The following is a 15489-nucleotide window of genomic DNA, read 5'->3' as shown; positions in this document are numbered from 1 at the left end:
GGCTCTCTCAGCCTCACCTACCTCACAGGATGTCTGTTGTGCTGAGAGGAAGGGAAGGCAATTGTAAGTCGCTTTGAGACTCTTTGGGACAGTGGAAAGCGAGGCATAAAAACTAATTCTCCTATTATTTTTATTAGAGGGAACTGTAACCCCCCCTCCACCCATAATCTTTAAACCGCTCAAGGAGCAGTATACATATTTGGTTAAGAGCTAAGTGGGTGGAGAGTGGGCGGGGCCGGTCCGCGTGAGGGGGCAATCGGAAGGCGCAAAGTACCTTCCAATTGGGCCTTCACCCGGACAGACGAGTTCTAGCCAGTAGGGTGAGGGCCCAACGGGAAGGCGCAGAGCGTCGGGTGAGGGCCCAACGGGAAGGCGCAGAGCCTTCACCAGGAGAGGACAGAGTTCTAGCCAGTGGGAAGGTGAGAAGCCAGTCGGGAGGTCCAATCATTGGGCCCAGGGGCAATCTGGAGACATCACTGCCAGTCTGATCCTGACCACCGCAGGGAGAGAAGGTCAGTAGGGCTCCCAAGGGGGATGAGAACAGAGGCTTAGACAGGTTGCGCCAGCCCTTTTCGCCCCAAGGCTGTCCTAACTGTCATGTCCAGTTGCCTCAGAACACTGACAGAGCTGGCAGGAGGCTGGTGAGTACACTCCCTCCCCCTCCCTTCAGGTCTCCCCTGACTGAGGGGAGGGAGGTGTTTCTGAGAGCAACCCAGGGGAATCTGAGGGCATGGGTGTGGGCATTCCTTTTGAGGGGGGCTTCCCCCTTCTGCCAAACAGTTGGCTAACAGGAAGGCCACAGAAAAGCCCCTTCTCAAAATACTGCTCTGGCCGGCCATGCTGCTGGAAGGAAGAAACAGCCAAGCAACTCTCTGCAGATTTGAGACCTACCACACAAGGCTGTTGTGCAGGTGGAAGCTGTTGCAGAGGTTCTTTTGCCTCCTGTTTCATCTGCACAACAACCCTGTGCAGTAGGCCTCAAGTGTTTCAACTCCACAACAACCTGTGTGGGAGACCTTAAGTGTTTCTTCTCCTCAACCGTGTCCAAACTCCACAGGAGCCCTTTCTGCCTGGGCAGCTGATCTTTATACTCTGCAGATGAGCTGTAATTCCAGGAGCTCTCCAAGCTCCACCTGGAGGTTGGCTACCCCTGGGTTGGAGATATTTCTGGAGATTTGGAGGAGGGCCTTAAAATCGTACTATGCCTCAGAGTCACTTTTGCCTGCAGAGCTGATCATTATAATCTAGAGATGAGCGGCGATCTAGAGAGGATGGTAGAGGCTTACAGACTGTGATTGGGGCGGAGTGGTTACAGGTGTCCCTCCTAGGCTATGGGCTTTGGCCAGCCCTTACCAGCAACTGTTTGTATTTTGTGGTGCAGTGAGACAGACAGACAAACCAATATCAATCCTGCGAGTCTGGGAAGTTCAGGAAGATCTAAATAACAAATATTTACAGCCTGAAACTGTAAATAGTGAACAAGTAAATGGCTGGAGAGGCATGGGAATTGAAGTGACTTTTTTCAAGCTTGGCCAGGTAACTCCTATGAACTCAAAGACATAAGTGGTCCAGAATTTCAAGTGTAGTTAGCTTTACAGGAAAGTGGACAGTGAGATTTTGGGGAAAACTAGGTGATCCACTCTTATTAGGCAATGACTTGGGCTTGCAGACAATGACAGGGACTGCATTTGCCACCAGTAGGTCTGAGGCTTCGGAAGGGCAGATATCACCAGCCAAGCAACCAAGTGGATTCGGGAGCCACGTGCATTCATTTTGAAGGGATGCATGTGAGGGGAGAGAGCTTTCTCTTCAGCCTAACTGCCTAGAGATGAGCTGTACTTCCAGGGGATTCTTGGAACCCACCTGGTGGCTGGCATCCCTAAACCTCAGGGGGATACAATGCTACACAGTCACCCCTCCAAAGTAGCCATTTTTGCCTGCAGAGCTGGTCTGTATAGTCTGGAGATGAGCAGCAGCTCCAGGCCCCACCTGAACATATTCCTTGAAGTCTGAAAGTGGGGCCTCAAAAGTGTGTAAAGCCCCCACAGCTACCTAGCACCCCCTGACCTATTTTAGGTCAAGAAAACATTGCAGAGAGGAGGCAAGGTTGCCAGATTGGTGTAGATTCATCTTCTGGAATTCCACACTACCTAGGTGTGGATAAACCTGACTAAGGTCAAGACTGCTGTGCACACAGGGACCTCCTCTTAGGTTTGCCATCTTCCAAGTGAGGCTCTCTACCCCACCAACCTCATGGAGAGTCTGCTATGGGGAGGGGAAGGGAAGGCGATTGGAAACTGCTTTGAGACGCCTGAAGCCTGCAGGGTCACTGCAGCTCATTCCCAGTTCCCTTAGACCTCTCACAGCCCCACATCCCTCACAGGTTGTCTATTGTGGGGAGACGACTCTTTGGGTAGTAAACAGCAGGGTACAAAAATCCAGTTCTTCTTCTTCTAAGGAGCAACCGTGAAAGAAGCATTTGGGCAAATAATATTTTATCAACAGGAAAAAAATGGAGACAGAAGAAGCACGGTGGCACCTGTGTACTGTGACCACCCCATATGTATTAGGACAGGGGGACAAGAAGGGGAATGATGTTGAATGCAGAACTGGGAGGAATTGGTTGCCATGTAATCTCCCACTAAGAAGAGTCTCCAGTCTGATTTTTCCCTTCACATATCTGCAAACATGGCTCTGGAAAGGTCATCTGTAATCACTATTTCACAATTCCCTTTCCCATACTCAATGAACATTCCACACCACAGGTTCTTGACACCCATCTCTCCACACCCATGCCCTCATTTGTCTCCACGCCACCACAACCTCCCACACAACACACACACATTCAACCCCATGCCCTTACAGACTGGACAGCTCCTCCCCTTCCTCTTCCCACTACCAAGCCCTAGCGCCCATTGTATGCCTGGATACAACAGGCTTTGCCTCTAGTGGCTTCATAATTTTGGAATGCTAAGAATTCTACCACCCAAGTAACAGCTTCTTCTGTTTGCTGCCGATATAGAAATAGGCATGCCAGCCTTCAGGTGGGATCTGACGATTCCCCTAGAATTACAGCTCATCTCCAGACTAAAGAGGCCAGTTCACCTTGAGCAAATGGATGCTTTGGAGGGAGGACTCAATGGTGTTGCATCCGTCTAAGTTCCCTGTCTGTGCCAGGCTCCATCCCCAAACCAGTCAGCCCAATCCCACCCCCCGGTGGCTTCAGGGGATCTGGGGACCCTACCAGAGTAAGAGAAGGTCACAGGCTGAGGCACCTATATAAGAAATAGTTATTCAGACAAAGGTGCATCGGGAGCCAATTCTGAAAGACTTTACTGGATTGGGCTGTTGTTCAAACACCCCAAAGCTAGGACACAAACCTGTGCATAGGATTTTTTTTTTGAGGGGGTGGGACAATACATTTCCAAGCCTTCATGAAACTTAATTAGTTCTTTCTCATTTTTGTTGAATATTTAAACTCTTTATCATTTTTCTATCTTCTACTATCGTTAATAGGTTTTCATTGATTAAATGAGTAGCATTTTGTATTATTACACTGTGCTTTATATGGGGAAGAGAGAAAACGATTAATTATGCCTCTTCTTACATGCTTTAATCCCCTAGAAAGTTCCCTGAATTATGCAGAGGATTTATTGCTGAAATACTTACTGGACGATAGGTGAAATACGGTCTCACGCGTAGTATCAAAGTATCATTACATAGTGGCTCGCAAACGGAAACCACTCTTAAGCAACCCGAGTAGTAGCTAATGTTGTTGTATTTCTCACACTTATGATCTAGGTTTTATACTTGTTGCATTAAGTATTTTATATCTGTTCTTATAATTATGATGTAGTTCATATATATGTTGTCAGGCATTTCGTATTTCCTGTACGGGATGTAATTTTTGACTACTGATTTTGTCTGAATTACATTTAACGTTTGTGGGGAATTTATTTCAACGTGGAATGGTGCTATTCTAAATTGTTAACCAGAAATTTAACTTGCTTATTCTTACGATGATTTGTTGGAAATGTCTCAGGTCAATGACTGTATCAATAAAGTAGTTGTCCTATTTGTTTTATATAAACTCTTGGGTGGGTTAACTTCTCCCACTGCCACCCGGTTGTGCCCTGCCTTGCTAGGGCAGCATGTTTAGCCATCTTAAATCTGGCCGGCAGAGCTCTTCCCCTAACGCAGCCTACTGGGGAGGGAGGTCTGCATTCCGCTGGCCAGACCTCCAGCCCCAGCCCTCCGTCTAGTCTAGTCGCAGGCGAAGGAACGGCTTGCGAAGAGGCCGAACGGGCGGGACGTGGCCACTAGATGGCACCCCGTTCCCAACCTCCCAACGCCGCCGCTCTGCCCGGGAGCCGTGAATCCTTCCCCGGCGGAGGCAGCGCGGCAGCCCCGGTCGCCAGGAGCTAAGCGCGGCGCGTCTGGGGCGAGACAAGGCAGCCGTCGGACCTGGGATGGAGCGGCTCCCCTTCGCCCCTGCCTCTCCAGCCGTGACCGGGAGTCGGCGTTCCAGGAGGCAGCGGTCGCTGCAAATGGCAGCCGCCGGGCAGTGCTGAAGCGCGGAGAGAGAGAGAGGACCGGGATCCGTCTGCTGTGAGATTGGGGCTCCAGGCGACCCGGGGAGGAAGGGACTGTGATGAGGGACCCCGTGCGGAGCGGTGTCTCTGGCTCTGCGTGCCTCCCAACCGGGCAGCGGTGGCTGTGATCCCTGGAGAAGGGAGGGATGCTCTGTTTCCGGCGACCTGCCTCCAAAATGTGACTCCCCATTGTACCAGCCAGCCCTCCTCTCTTTGTCCAGCCCGCTCGTTCTTCGGAGGCAAAGCGCAAGAGGCAGAACACCTCGGAGGGAAAACAAAGCGCCCCTTGCCTTCCTTCCTACATGTGGATTTCCTGGGGCTCTTCTGCACGCCTCCTTAGTACGCCGCCTGGCAAAGCCTCTGCCCATGACCTCTCCATGACAATCGCGATTGGATGGCTTACCTGCCTGCTTTCTTGCCTTCCCACCCCCCCTCCAAGAAGTCTGAACAATGATCACAGTGAATTCAGATGGGAAAATAATGGTCAGAAGATGTCTCGTCACCTTGAGGCCTTTTAGGTAATGCTCTCTTCTCAAACTGCCTACTCCCCTCCCATGCCACTTGAAAGGGCGGGGGTGGGGTGGAGTGGGTGGGGGTGCTGGCAGCTGTTGGGTTGGCTAATAGGAGGGTCTATGGGACAGCAGGTCAGCCTGGCTGTAAAGGGAGGCCAGCTGGCTTGGGAGAGGGCTTGGGGTGTGGGTTGTGTGGCAGCCCCTTCTGGGGGCTTGCTTATGATGCTGAGGTTTGCTGGGGATTCGTTTCAGGGGTCTTGAAGATGATCTCCTTCTTGCAATGATTTCTGCAGGTCTGGGGGAGGGGGAATCACCAGTGTCATTAAACTTCTTCATGGGGTATTTTCAGCTTATTGGTGTACATTGTCTTAGCAGTTACCCTGTTATTGTAAAACAGAAGGTGCTACCTTTCACAGTGCGATGCTCAGCGGACAGTTATACCTTTTGAAGCTTTCGATGGATTTAGGACTGCATTGTGAGTCTCCATACCATTCAGGCATTTACGGTGTTCCTTACTATGTAAAGTTTTTGTAGCTGTATTGCAATTGTTCTCCCTGCAGGCCATGATGGTATAGTTCATGCTTGTTTGGGCTCTTATTGGGTCTTATTTGTCATCCTGGGGCCTTTCTTCTGATGTTTCTCTTTGAAAACAATGTAAGAGGTTTTGAAGTTTAAACACCAGCTGGTTTAAGGGATCATCTTTTGGCTTGTGCCGTTAAAGGGTAAGGAACTGGAAAGATCACAGGAATGGAAAGTGAAATCCAAGAGGAAACACAACATCAAGGTAAACTGCTTGAGCCTTTCCAGGAAGAGTTCAAGGCACATGGTAGGAACCCGAATTTAGGGTTGGGGGTTCCTACCTTCTACCAGAAGAAGTTTAGCTGCTGTGGGGAGGGACATGTGAGTATTTTATGTCTGGACTTCCCACCCAATGGCCGATCAACGCATCATGGCCAGTGGAAGTAGATCTCTAGGACTGAGTGCCAAGCAGCCAAGCCATGTGTGGACGTGATGGAGGTGATGACTTGAGAGGTTACTGTGTCTACCTGCTGTTAAAGGAATACTGTCCTCCTCCATGACATTCCATCAGAGGCTGGGTGTTCTTTTAAAAATGGAGCTATGCCATGGCTATTTCAGGTCAAGTGTCTGTGGGGAGAGTTGTAGTGTCCAGCAGACTCGGCTTGGAATGCACCAAGAAAAGAGGCAAACAAAGGTTCTAAAACGAGCCCACTGGTTGTGCAGCATGGTGGCCTTCCACACTCGTGACAGACAGACTTGTGACTTAAGGAACATATATCCAGAGCGAGGAGTGTGAAATAAGAGGCTACTGGCAAAATAAGCTGCAAGTAGCTATGTTGGTTTGCAGGCAAATTCCAGAAACAAATATCGTACAATGCCTTATTAGACCAACTGAACAGTGTACATTGCAAAATAGCGTTCAGGTTTTCAGTAGAACTCACCAGGCTGGATGTTTGCTATTGTATAATGTACCAATGGATTGTGGGGAGCATCTTATTTTCCTTTCCTCTACTTCCCTCTTTCTAGGCTTACCTGATGTTCTCTCCTCCTCCTCCTCCTCCTTATGGTGCCTATTATCTTTTGGGATCTTTATAAAAAATGATGAAAATTTCCTTTTGGGGTTGGGAGGTTGAGCTAATTTTGCTCTATAATCCTCCAGTGGAGGCAAGAAATAGTGGGGGCTTTTAAAATTAGATTAGTCATAGTGCTAGTAGTTTGAATTAGTTAGTTGGGAAAAATGTCCTCTTTTTTGCTTTTCAAAATATGGTGACCATTCAGTCTCCCCGTTCCCTGAAAATCCCTACAATCTGTCCATTTCCTCTGCTTCTCTTTTTTCCATCCACTAGCCAGCCTGCTTCCTATCTTCCCTTTTGGTTTTCCTTTCCCCTGGCAGTCCCTCTCTAGGAAAACTCTGTGAAGTTTTGACTGATGGACTGGGGCCAGTTGTGTGGTGGAAACCCTCAAAGACTTGCAGGGGCACCTCACATTTCCCTGTATTCCCCTTCCTTCATTTTCCTCTTAGAGCCAGCTTGGTGTAGTGGTTGGGAGCGGCAGCCTCTAATTTGGTGAGGTGGGTTTGATGCCCCACTCCTCTACATGCAGCCAGCCGGGTGACCTTGGACCAGTCACAGTTCTCTCAGAGTTCTCTCAGCTCCACCTACCTCACAGGGGGTCTGTTGTGGGGAAAGGAAAGGAAGGTGACTGTTAGCTGCTTTGAGACTCCTTTGGGTAGTGAAAAGCAGGGTAAAAAACAAAACAAAACAGCTCTTCTTTTTGTCCACCTGGCAGCCCAGGTATCTTCACTGTTCCCTGCTTCCTTTTTTCCTTTCCACCTATCCACAAACCATCTGTCCTCCATGTTCAGCTAAATGCATTACTTACTTCATTTGTACCCTGCCTTTCTCTGTAATGGGGACCTGAAGCAGCTCACGTAATTCTCCTCACCTCCATTTTATCCTGTAACATAAGTTAGATTGTGGGTGGGTGACTGTGAGCTTCCATGGCAGAGTAGGATTCGAATCTTGTTCTTCAAGATTTTACTAAGCTGAAACTCTAACTACTACACCACACTGGCTTTTGTGAGGTGTCTGCTGTTGAACTGAAGAAAGCAAGTAGGCCTGGGAGAGTTATGCTGGTTGCGAGATAGCAAATCACCCAGAAGTTGCTCCCTGCTGTTTTTCTATCAGAAACCAAGGCTGGCAGTACAGTTGTGTTTGCCTAGCAATGGCCACTGAGGATATTTGTTTCTTAAAGCCACAAGTACTCTTTCTATTGTTTTGGGTGGCTTTAACTATCACAGTGGATTTTTGTTTTTTGTTTTCGGATTTTTCTGAAAATCTGGGACTTTTCTTAGATGTGTAAAAAGATTTGTCATTACTGATCATTGCCCCAGTCTCTGAATTTAAAGGTAAAGGTAAAGGTATCCCCTGTGCAAGCACCGGGTCATGTCTGACCCTTGGGGTGATGCGCTCTGGCGTTTTCATGGCAGACTCAATACGGGTGGTTTGCCAGTGCCTTCCCCAGTCATTACCGTTTACCCCCCAGCAAGCTGGGTACTCATTGTACCGACCTCGGAAGGATGGAAGGCTGATTTGGGGTTCCATATATGTGGCCATGTTGAAAATTAGATATATTAGTGATAATGATAAAAGATTAGTTGTTTCAAGGCATAGTGGCAAAGTCCATAGACTAAAGCTGGTCATCTTAAAATGAAGAACAGGATATGCTGCAGACTAAATTGTATTATTAGAGATGGAACATACTGGATTTCCCCAGAAATACGTTCCACTGAGTTCAGTGAGAGTTATTTTTTTAAAAATGTACATAAGATGTGTGTGTGTGTGTGTATTTGTATCCCGCCACTCCCACATAGTGGCTCGTGGTGAGTAACAATTAGAATGAGATGTGTTGCTGTGTAAAAGATTTGTTAATGGTCAGGGTGTGGTCATGGCTCATTGGTAGAGCATTTCCTTTGCATGCAGAAGGTCCCAAGGTCCCAAGTTCAGTCTCCACTTACAAAGGTCAGGTGGTAGGTAATATGAAAAACCTGAGGTCTAGAGACCTGCTTCCAGTCAGGGTGGACAGTACTTACCTAAGTATACCACGAAGTCTAACTCAGTATGAGGCAGCTTCTGGCGTTCATAATGGTACTTTGAACTTTTTTCTCTTTACCGGCATCCTGCCAGGGCACAGGGACCTCAGCATTAAGGGTCATTATATAAGTGATCAAGGGCAGATATACTAACACTTTGCAAGAAAAATAATATACTACAGTAGCATTCTGGATATACACACGGTGACTTTCCCTCACTTCATTGTCAGTGGTCACTCCTGTTGGGTTAAAGGAAACTTACTGAACCAGGGTTTCATGAAAACCCGAGGTTTCTTGATGGCCCTGGAAGGATTTCCCAAATGGGTGGAAGTTAATTACTTCAAAATATATTTTAAAATTTTCTTATACATTTATCAGGTGATATTACCATATATGGTCATGCTGACTCCCCCAAAAGGCCAATGATGAGCCTGGAGGGGGTGGGAAGGGGAGGCTCTCCAGGTGGGTGTGTACACAGCTGTGCTTTCTAACCCTATTATGCACAATGGCGCCATTTCTGGGGCTTCTCAATGGTAAAACAGTTGAGAAAAGCTGGGTTAAGGAAAGAACATCTGTTTGAAGGTGTAGCTACCAGAAACAGAAAATAGCCATTAGATAAAAAGGTAAACGCATCCCCTGTCCAAGCACCAGGTCATGTCTGACCCTTGGGGTGACGCCCTCTAGCGTTTTCATGGCAGACTCAATAAGGGGTGGTTTGCCAGTGCCTTCCCCAGTCATTACCGTTTACCCCCCAGCAAGCTGGCTACTCATTTTACTGACCTCGGAAGGATAGAAGGCTGAGTCAACCTTGAGCCGGCTGCTGGGATTGAACTCCCAGCCTCATGGGCAGAGCTTTCAGACTGCATGTCTGCTGCCTTACCACTCTGCGCCACAAGAGGCTCGTCAACCATTAGATTTTGTTGTTGTTAGGTGCAAAGTCGTGTCCGACCCATTGCGACCCCATGGACAATGATCCTCCAGGCCTTCCTGTCCTCTACCATTCCCCGGAGTCCATTTAAGTTTGCACCTACTGCTTCAATGACTCCATCCAGCCACCTCATTCTCTGTCGTCCCCTTCTTCTTTTGCCCTCAATTTCTCCCAGCATTAGGCTCTTCTCCAGGGAGTCCTTCCTTCTCATGTGGTAACCATTAGATACACAAGTACAAATGTTAAAGGCTGGGCTGCCAACTCTGGATTTGGAAATTCCTGGAAATTTGGGGGTAGAGCCTGGGGCGAGTGGAGATGGGGATGGGAGGGACTTCAACCGAGTATAGCACCATAGAGTCCATTCTCTACAAGGGTCATTTTCTTCAGGGGAACTGATACCTATAGTCTGGAGAAGAAGAAGAAGAGTTGGCTCTTTTATGCCGGCTTTCTCTACCTGAAGGAGGCTCAAAGCGGCTTAGAGTCGCCTTCCCTTTCCTCTCCCCAGAACAGACACCCTGTGAGGTGGGTGAGAGAGCCCTGATATTACTGCCCAGTCAGAACAGTGTTATCAGTGCTGTGCTGTGTACCCATGTCTGTGGCGAGCCCAAGGTCACCCAGCTGGTTGCATGTGGGGGAGCGGAGAATCGAACCCGGCATGCCAGATTAGAAGTCCGCACTCCTACTGGCTCTGGAGGTCAGTTGAAATTCTGGGAGGTCTCCCCTGGAGGTTGCCAACCTTAATTTAAGGCAGTTAAAAAACAAACCCAGAGGTGGTGACAGAGTGATGCAGGAAATCCAGGGCCAAATCCCCATTCAGCGGTGAAAGTTCTTGGGTCAGTCTCTTTCTTTCAGCCTAACCGTTCTTCTTAGGAGTGAAATGAGAGTATGCTTCCCTTAGCAGCTCCTTGAAGGAAATGTGCCAGATAGGTAGAAGAGTGAGAGTGAGATTTCAGGCAGAAGCTGGGTCTATGGATCACTTAATGCTTTGTGTGTGTGTGTGTGTATGTTTAGGAGAGGGACTTTGCATACAATATATAGTTTTCATTGGTATTCCCAGTAATGAAAAATGCAAAAGCAAAGGACAAGTGTTTGAAAATACAGGCATCATATGGGTACACTTGTCAGATTGTGCTCCCTGCTGAGTGCCCACTTGGTGACAAGCCCCAGTTGCTGTAGCAAACAGTATCAAGATATTTTAAAATGTGACTGTTATGAAAACACACATATCCTCCTTGTAGAATGGCCAGGGAACGGATTGTTTGCTGCTGACAATTGAGGAGACTCACAGTAGGATCATGTGGAAGAGGTTAATTTAAGCAATTTTTTCCACACTAGTGGGCTTCTAAACAATGTGCCATCCCTAATCTTGTTACAGTATGTGGGGAAAGCTGACTGAATGATGAGCCCAAAGCTGGCCGTTGGAGGAGAGGGAGAGTGTTTGCATGCAAAAAATCTGGCTGGAAGGATGATTCCCAGTAGCCGTTCACTAGCAATGCCAGTTGCATCAGGAACTACGTACAGGTTGACTGATGCTTGACTTAACAGAATACCAGAACCAGACTTTCCATGATGTATTGATGGATGGCAGGATTGGGGACTGCCTGGCATAGAACTAGGTTCATTGGACTAGCTAACAAGTTGACACTGTTTAAGCTATCTAACTGTGGGTTGAATTTCCCATTATAATTTCTCCATCTAGGTCTTAAAGCCAATAGGCTGTTCGACCAGAAAAAGACAGCAATACAACCAAACGATATTGCTGTTCAATATTTATTTAAAACAAATGATGTTTAATTGCAGTGGGCATATGATTGCATACATCTAATGTTAGATTAAAATCCATGTCTACTGAGTCATTAAATGATAGTTAGAAGAGTGAACAGGCTTCTTTGTCACACAAGGATCTGGAAATTTTCTTCTCAGATCTGAATAAATTATACAGAAAAAGGAGAAATGCTCAGTAGTTTCTCTAGAAGACTTATCAGAGATACAAACTCTAAATCCCCTTTCTTGTCCTGTAAATCATCCATGTAAGACAGCAACTGGGAGTGAATTCATTCGTGCAAGGAAACAGAAATCTCCAATAACACAGTACATAATACTCTAGGAATAATATGGGAATGATTAAAGTAAGAATATCCCAAGTACTTCCCTTCCTGAAGACTGCACCATTTTTCCTCCACAAGGTGGCTACTAATCAAACTATAAGCACCAATCTTCCCTAAGGCCAGAAGAGAGTTGCAATCCAAATCAAGTGACTTCAGTTTGTCCATGAGCAGGTGAATCCAACTAGACTTAAAAGACTCTAATCCTGATAGTGAAACTAGTGATTCCTTATTCACTAGATTAATTGCAAGGCCACATTTATTGACCATTAGCCAGGCTATATGAGAATTTGCCTTCTGCCCAGTTTCCATTATCAAGGAGGACGAGGTGATACATGCTAACACAAGCTAAGACTGATCTAAGGAAGTTTGTCTGGAATATATCTGGGCATGTACCGAGGCTGCCAGTCCACACTAGAATAACATACAAATACAGTAAGGTTATTTTTGCCTGAAATGCATCCAAAGCCGTAGAGATAAATTGAGCACGCGTAGGAGGAAAAAGTCCTCAAAATTTCAGCTGTATTCTTGGCTTTCATAGAGCTCTTTAGCATGCAAAGCCCAAGAAATTGAGCATTGGAATATAACTCACAGATATTTATAAAATTGGATTTGAAATATTCCATAATTTTGGCCTACAAGATCTAGCAAAACCTAGAAGAAGAGGACTTGGTTTTTATACCTTGCTTTCTCACAAAGTGGCTTAAAATCGCCTTCCTTTCCTCTGCCCATTACAGACACCCTGTGAGGGAGGTGAGACTCTGAGAGGATTGCTTTATCAGAACAGCACTATCAGGGCTGTGACTGGCCAAAGGTCACCCAGCTGGCTGCATGTGGAAGAGTGGGGAATTAAACCCGGCTTTCTAGATTAGAAGCCACCGGTCTTAACCAAAATGAATAGCCAGGTGTTCACCAGCACAAATACTGAATGAAGATCTCAACTATCAATACAGTCCCATTCTAGTTATTGATAACAAATTTGTGTTATCTGAATGTTGCATGACTGGATTCAGATGAGTCTGTGGGGCAGGGGTTGTATGTGCAAAGACTAAATATTCAATCTAGAGGCTAAATCATTATAATGTAAATATTAAACAAGGTAGGCGCAAGGACATACCTTGTTTTATGCCCTTCCTGACCTCTATAGGAGCAGATAAACATCCATTTACACCAGAACAGACTAATCTGAGAGTTAGATGACTAATTAAAACACAGTAACCTAACTGATATAGTTGCCCTGCTTAACTTCTTCCAATATGGTCCCGAAGGACCTTACTGAATGGAGATTTTGGATCCAGAAAGCAACATAAAACTTACCAGTTTGGTTCTATTACATTTTTCAGCAATAAGTGCAAAAACCACATAATTATTGGGGGCCATTTCGCACGGCTTCAAAGTAGCAGAATGGTTGCTATTTGGAAACGCTACTAATTTGACATAACCCACGACGTCGTAGACAATCTGCAACAATCCTGAAACCAATCAGCAAAAAGCGCTTCGTTGTGGCGCTTTCAGGGGAATCCAGAAAAGTGGATTCACCCTCCGGATAGCGATACACTCCTGCAACCAATCTGCAACAGTAGCGCTAAAGATCTGTGCGTTACCATTGTTGCTGGTTCTTCAAAGTCCCTCCCCCTGGCTCTCTCCTCCAAACTTCCGGCGAAGCGATCGCCATTTTTTTTTCTCCGAGCGAGCGGGGATAAACGCACCGGCGAGCCTCTTTCTGTTTAGAGGCTTCCCTGGCTTCAGTCCTTCACCTTTAGTCACTAAGCACAAACAACTGAAAAGCCCGTTTGCTGAAATAAAGTCCCTTTATTTTTTACAAATAAATTCAGCCGAAAATCGTGCCCGTGAGAGGGGGGGGGATTTTTTTTTTTATCACTCGAGGCAGCGTGCAAATGATCATACAATCAAACGACAGCTCACATTAGGCAGCTGGATGGGTCTCTCCGTAGCAACGAATCTACCTAGATTCATTGCTATGGGTCGTTTTTTTTTTTTTAAAAACCTTTCTTAAAGGGAAAGGGGCTGTTTGGGAGCATGCTAACGGCTGCCCATTGGCTGCTTGACGGCCAGGGGCGGGACGAGCTTGGCAATAGCGCTTCCTTTCTAGCGATTTCTGCCGAGACCGGAAGCCTGTGGGAAACGCTAAAAAACGCAACTGATTCCACTACAAAGGCAGGTATGCATAACGACGAATTCCACTATTTTAAATGGCGATTTTTCATTCCGCAAACAATTTGCAACAAAGATCCCTGTGCGAAAAGGCCCTGGTTGTTGACATGCTCCTTTGAAAACCAGTTTGTTCTATTCCCAGTGGATATTCTAACTCCATCTAGGTTTTCAGTTTAGTGAAGGCTTGCATAAAGTTTGCCAAAAGATGACAACAGGATTTTCGGTCTATAATAATCTGGGTCAAGTTTATCCCGTTTTTGTAAATAGGAACCACTATAGCCTCCTATAAGATCACAGGAAATTGTCCTGAATAATAAATGATCCAAAACAAGTATGTCAAAATTGGGGACTATCAAGTGGCAAAACCCTTGATTACATCAGGTGGCATCCAGTTGGGCCCTGTTGCCATGTTTCTCTTTAAACCAGTAATAAAGTTCAAGATGTGAGCTTCTATTGCTGTGGACCAGATCATATCATGGTCTTTAGAAGAAGAGGTGGTTTTTATACCCTGCTTTTCACTACCCAAAGCAGTCTCAAAGCAGCTTCTTCTCTCCACAACAGACAACCTTTGAGGTAGGTGGGGCTGAGAGAGCTCCAAGAGAACTGTAACTGGACCAAGGTCACCCATTTGGCTGCATGTGGAGGTGTGGGGCGTTAAAATCCCCAGCCAATAATACAGGGGCCACGGGATAATTGTTCCTCACGTACTCCAGATATACCGTATTTGTCGGCGTACAAGGCGACTGGGCGTATAAGACGACCCCCCAACATTTCAACTCAAAATATTGAGCCCAGTGGGGGGGGGGAGCCGCTCGCCGCCTGCCGCCGCCCGCCGCCGCTCGCCGCTCGCCGCCCGCGGCGCTGCTCACCCAGTGGGGGGGAGCCGCTCGCCGCCGCTCGCCGCTCGCCGCCCGCCGGCGCAGCTCACCCAGTGGGGGGGAGCCGCTCGCCGCCGCTCGCCGCTCCCCGCCACCCGCCGCCGCTCGCCGCTCCCCGCCCGCCGGCGCAGCTCACCCAGTGGGGGGGAGCCGCTCGCCGCCTCCCACCGCCGCTCGCCGCCGCTTGCTGCTCGCCAGAAGAGCACCCGGCGTATAAGACGGCCCCCCCACTTGGAGGCATGTTTTTCAGAGGAAAAAAGCCGTCTTATACGCCGGCAAATACGGTATATCAAAATTGAACCATATTTCATCCAAATCACCAGAAGTTAAACTGGGAAGAAAATAACCCCTTTCTAAGAAGGCCAGAATCAACAAATAGTCCCTCAGGTTTAAACATACACTCTTCTGTGACCAGATCTGTGTCAGGGTTGATTAATGGAACTTCTGCTTGTTTATTCATTAAGTCACATGTAACCCAAACTGGCAACCTATTATATTTACATGTACAAAAATATATGGTTGCATTTAAAGACAAGCATTAGTAGTATACATCCGTGAGTGTGATTGTGTCAGTGCATTCTATTTCTCCTTGCTCTGCATGTATCAGGAATCCTACAATGGTGAGGCTTTATGAGTATCCTCAGCACTAACCAATAAAACATTAGCCTGCACAGAAATGGAGTGCAGGA

The 15489-nt window shown here is 47.1% G+C and overlaps 1 protein-coding gene across 2 annotated transcripts in view; it reads left to right on the top strand.

Annotated features, from left to right (window-relative positions):
• The first annotated feature begins 4264 nt into the window (after positions 1-4264).
• MGAT5B (alpha-1,6-mannosylglycoprotein 6-beta-N-acetylglucosaminyltransferase B) overlaps positions 4265-15489 on the top strand; it is a 280817-nt gene continuing 269592 nt past the window's right edge. Inside the window, exon 1 of one of the 2 annotated variants that reach the window (XM_077327653.1) lies at positions 4265-5110. In XM_077327653.1, the coding sequence (XP_077183768.1) occupies positions 5043-5110 (68 nt within the window). In that variant the 5' untranslated portion in view covers positions 4265-5042. The remainder of the gene's footprint in view (positions 5111-15489) is intronic. The other variant, XM_077327655.1, reaches the window with a different exon arrangement.

This window comes from Paroedura picta, chromosome 3 (assembly GCF_049243985.1).
Source record: "Paroedura picta isolate Pp20150507F chromosome 3, Ppicta_v3.0, whole genome shotgun sequence".
NCBI lineage: Eukaryota > Metazoa > Chordata > Lepidosauria > Squamata > Gekkonidae > Paroedura > Paroedura picta.
This window is presented reverse-complemented; position numbering and strand designations above follow the sequence as displayed.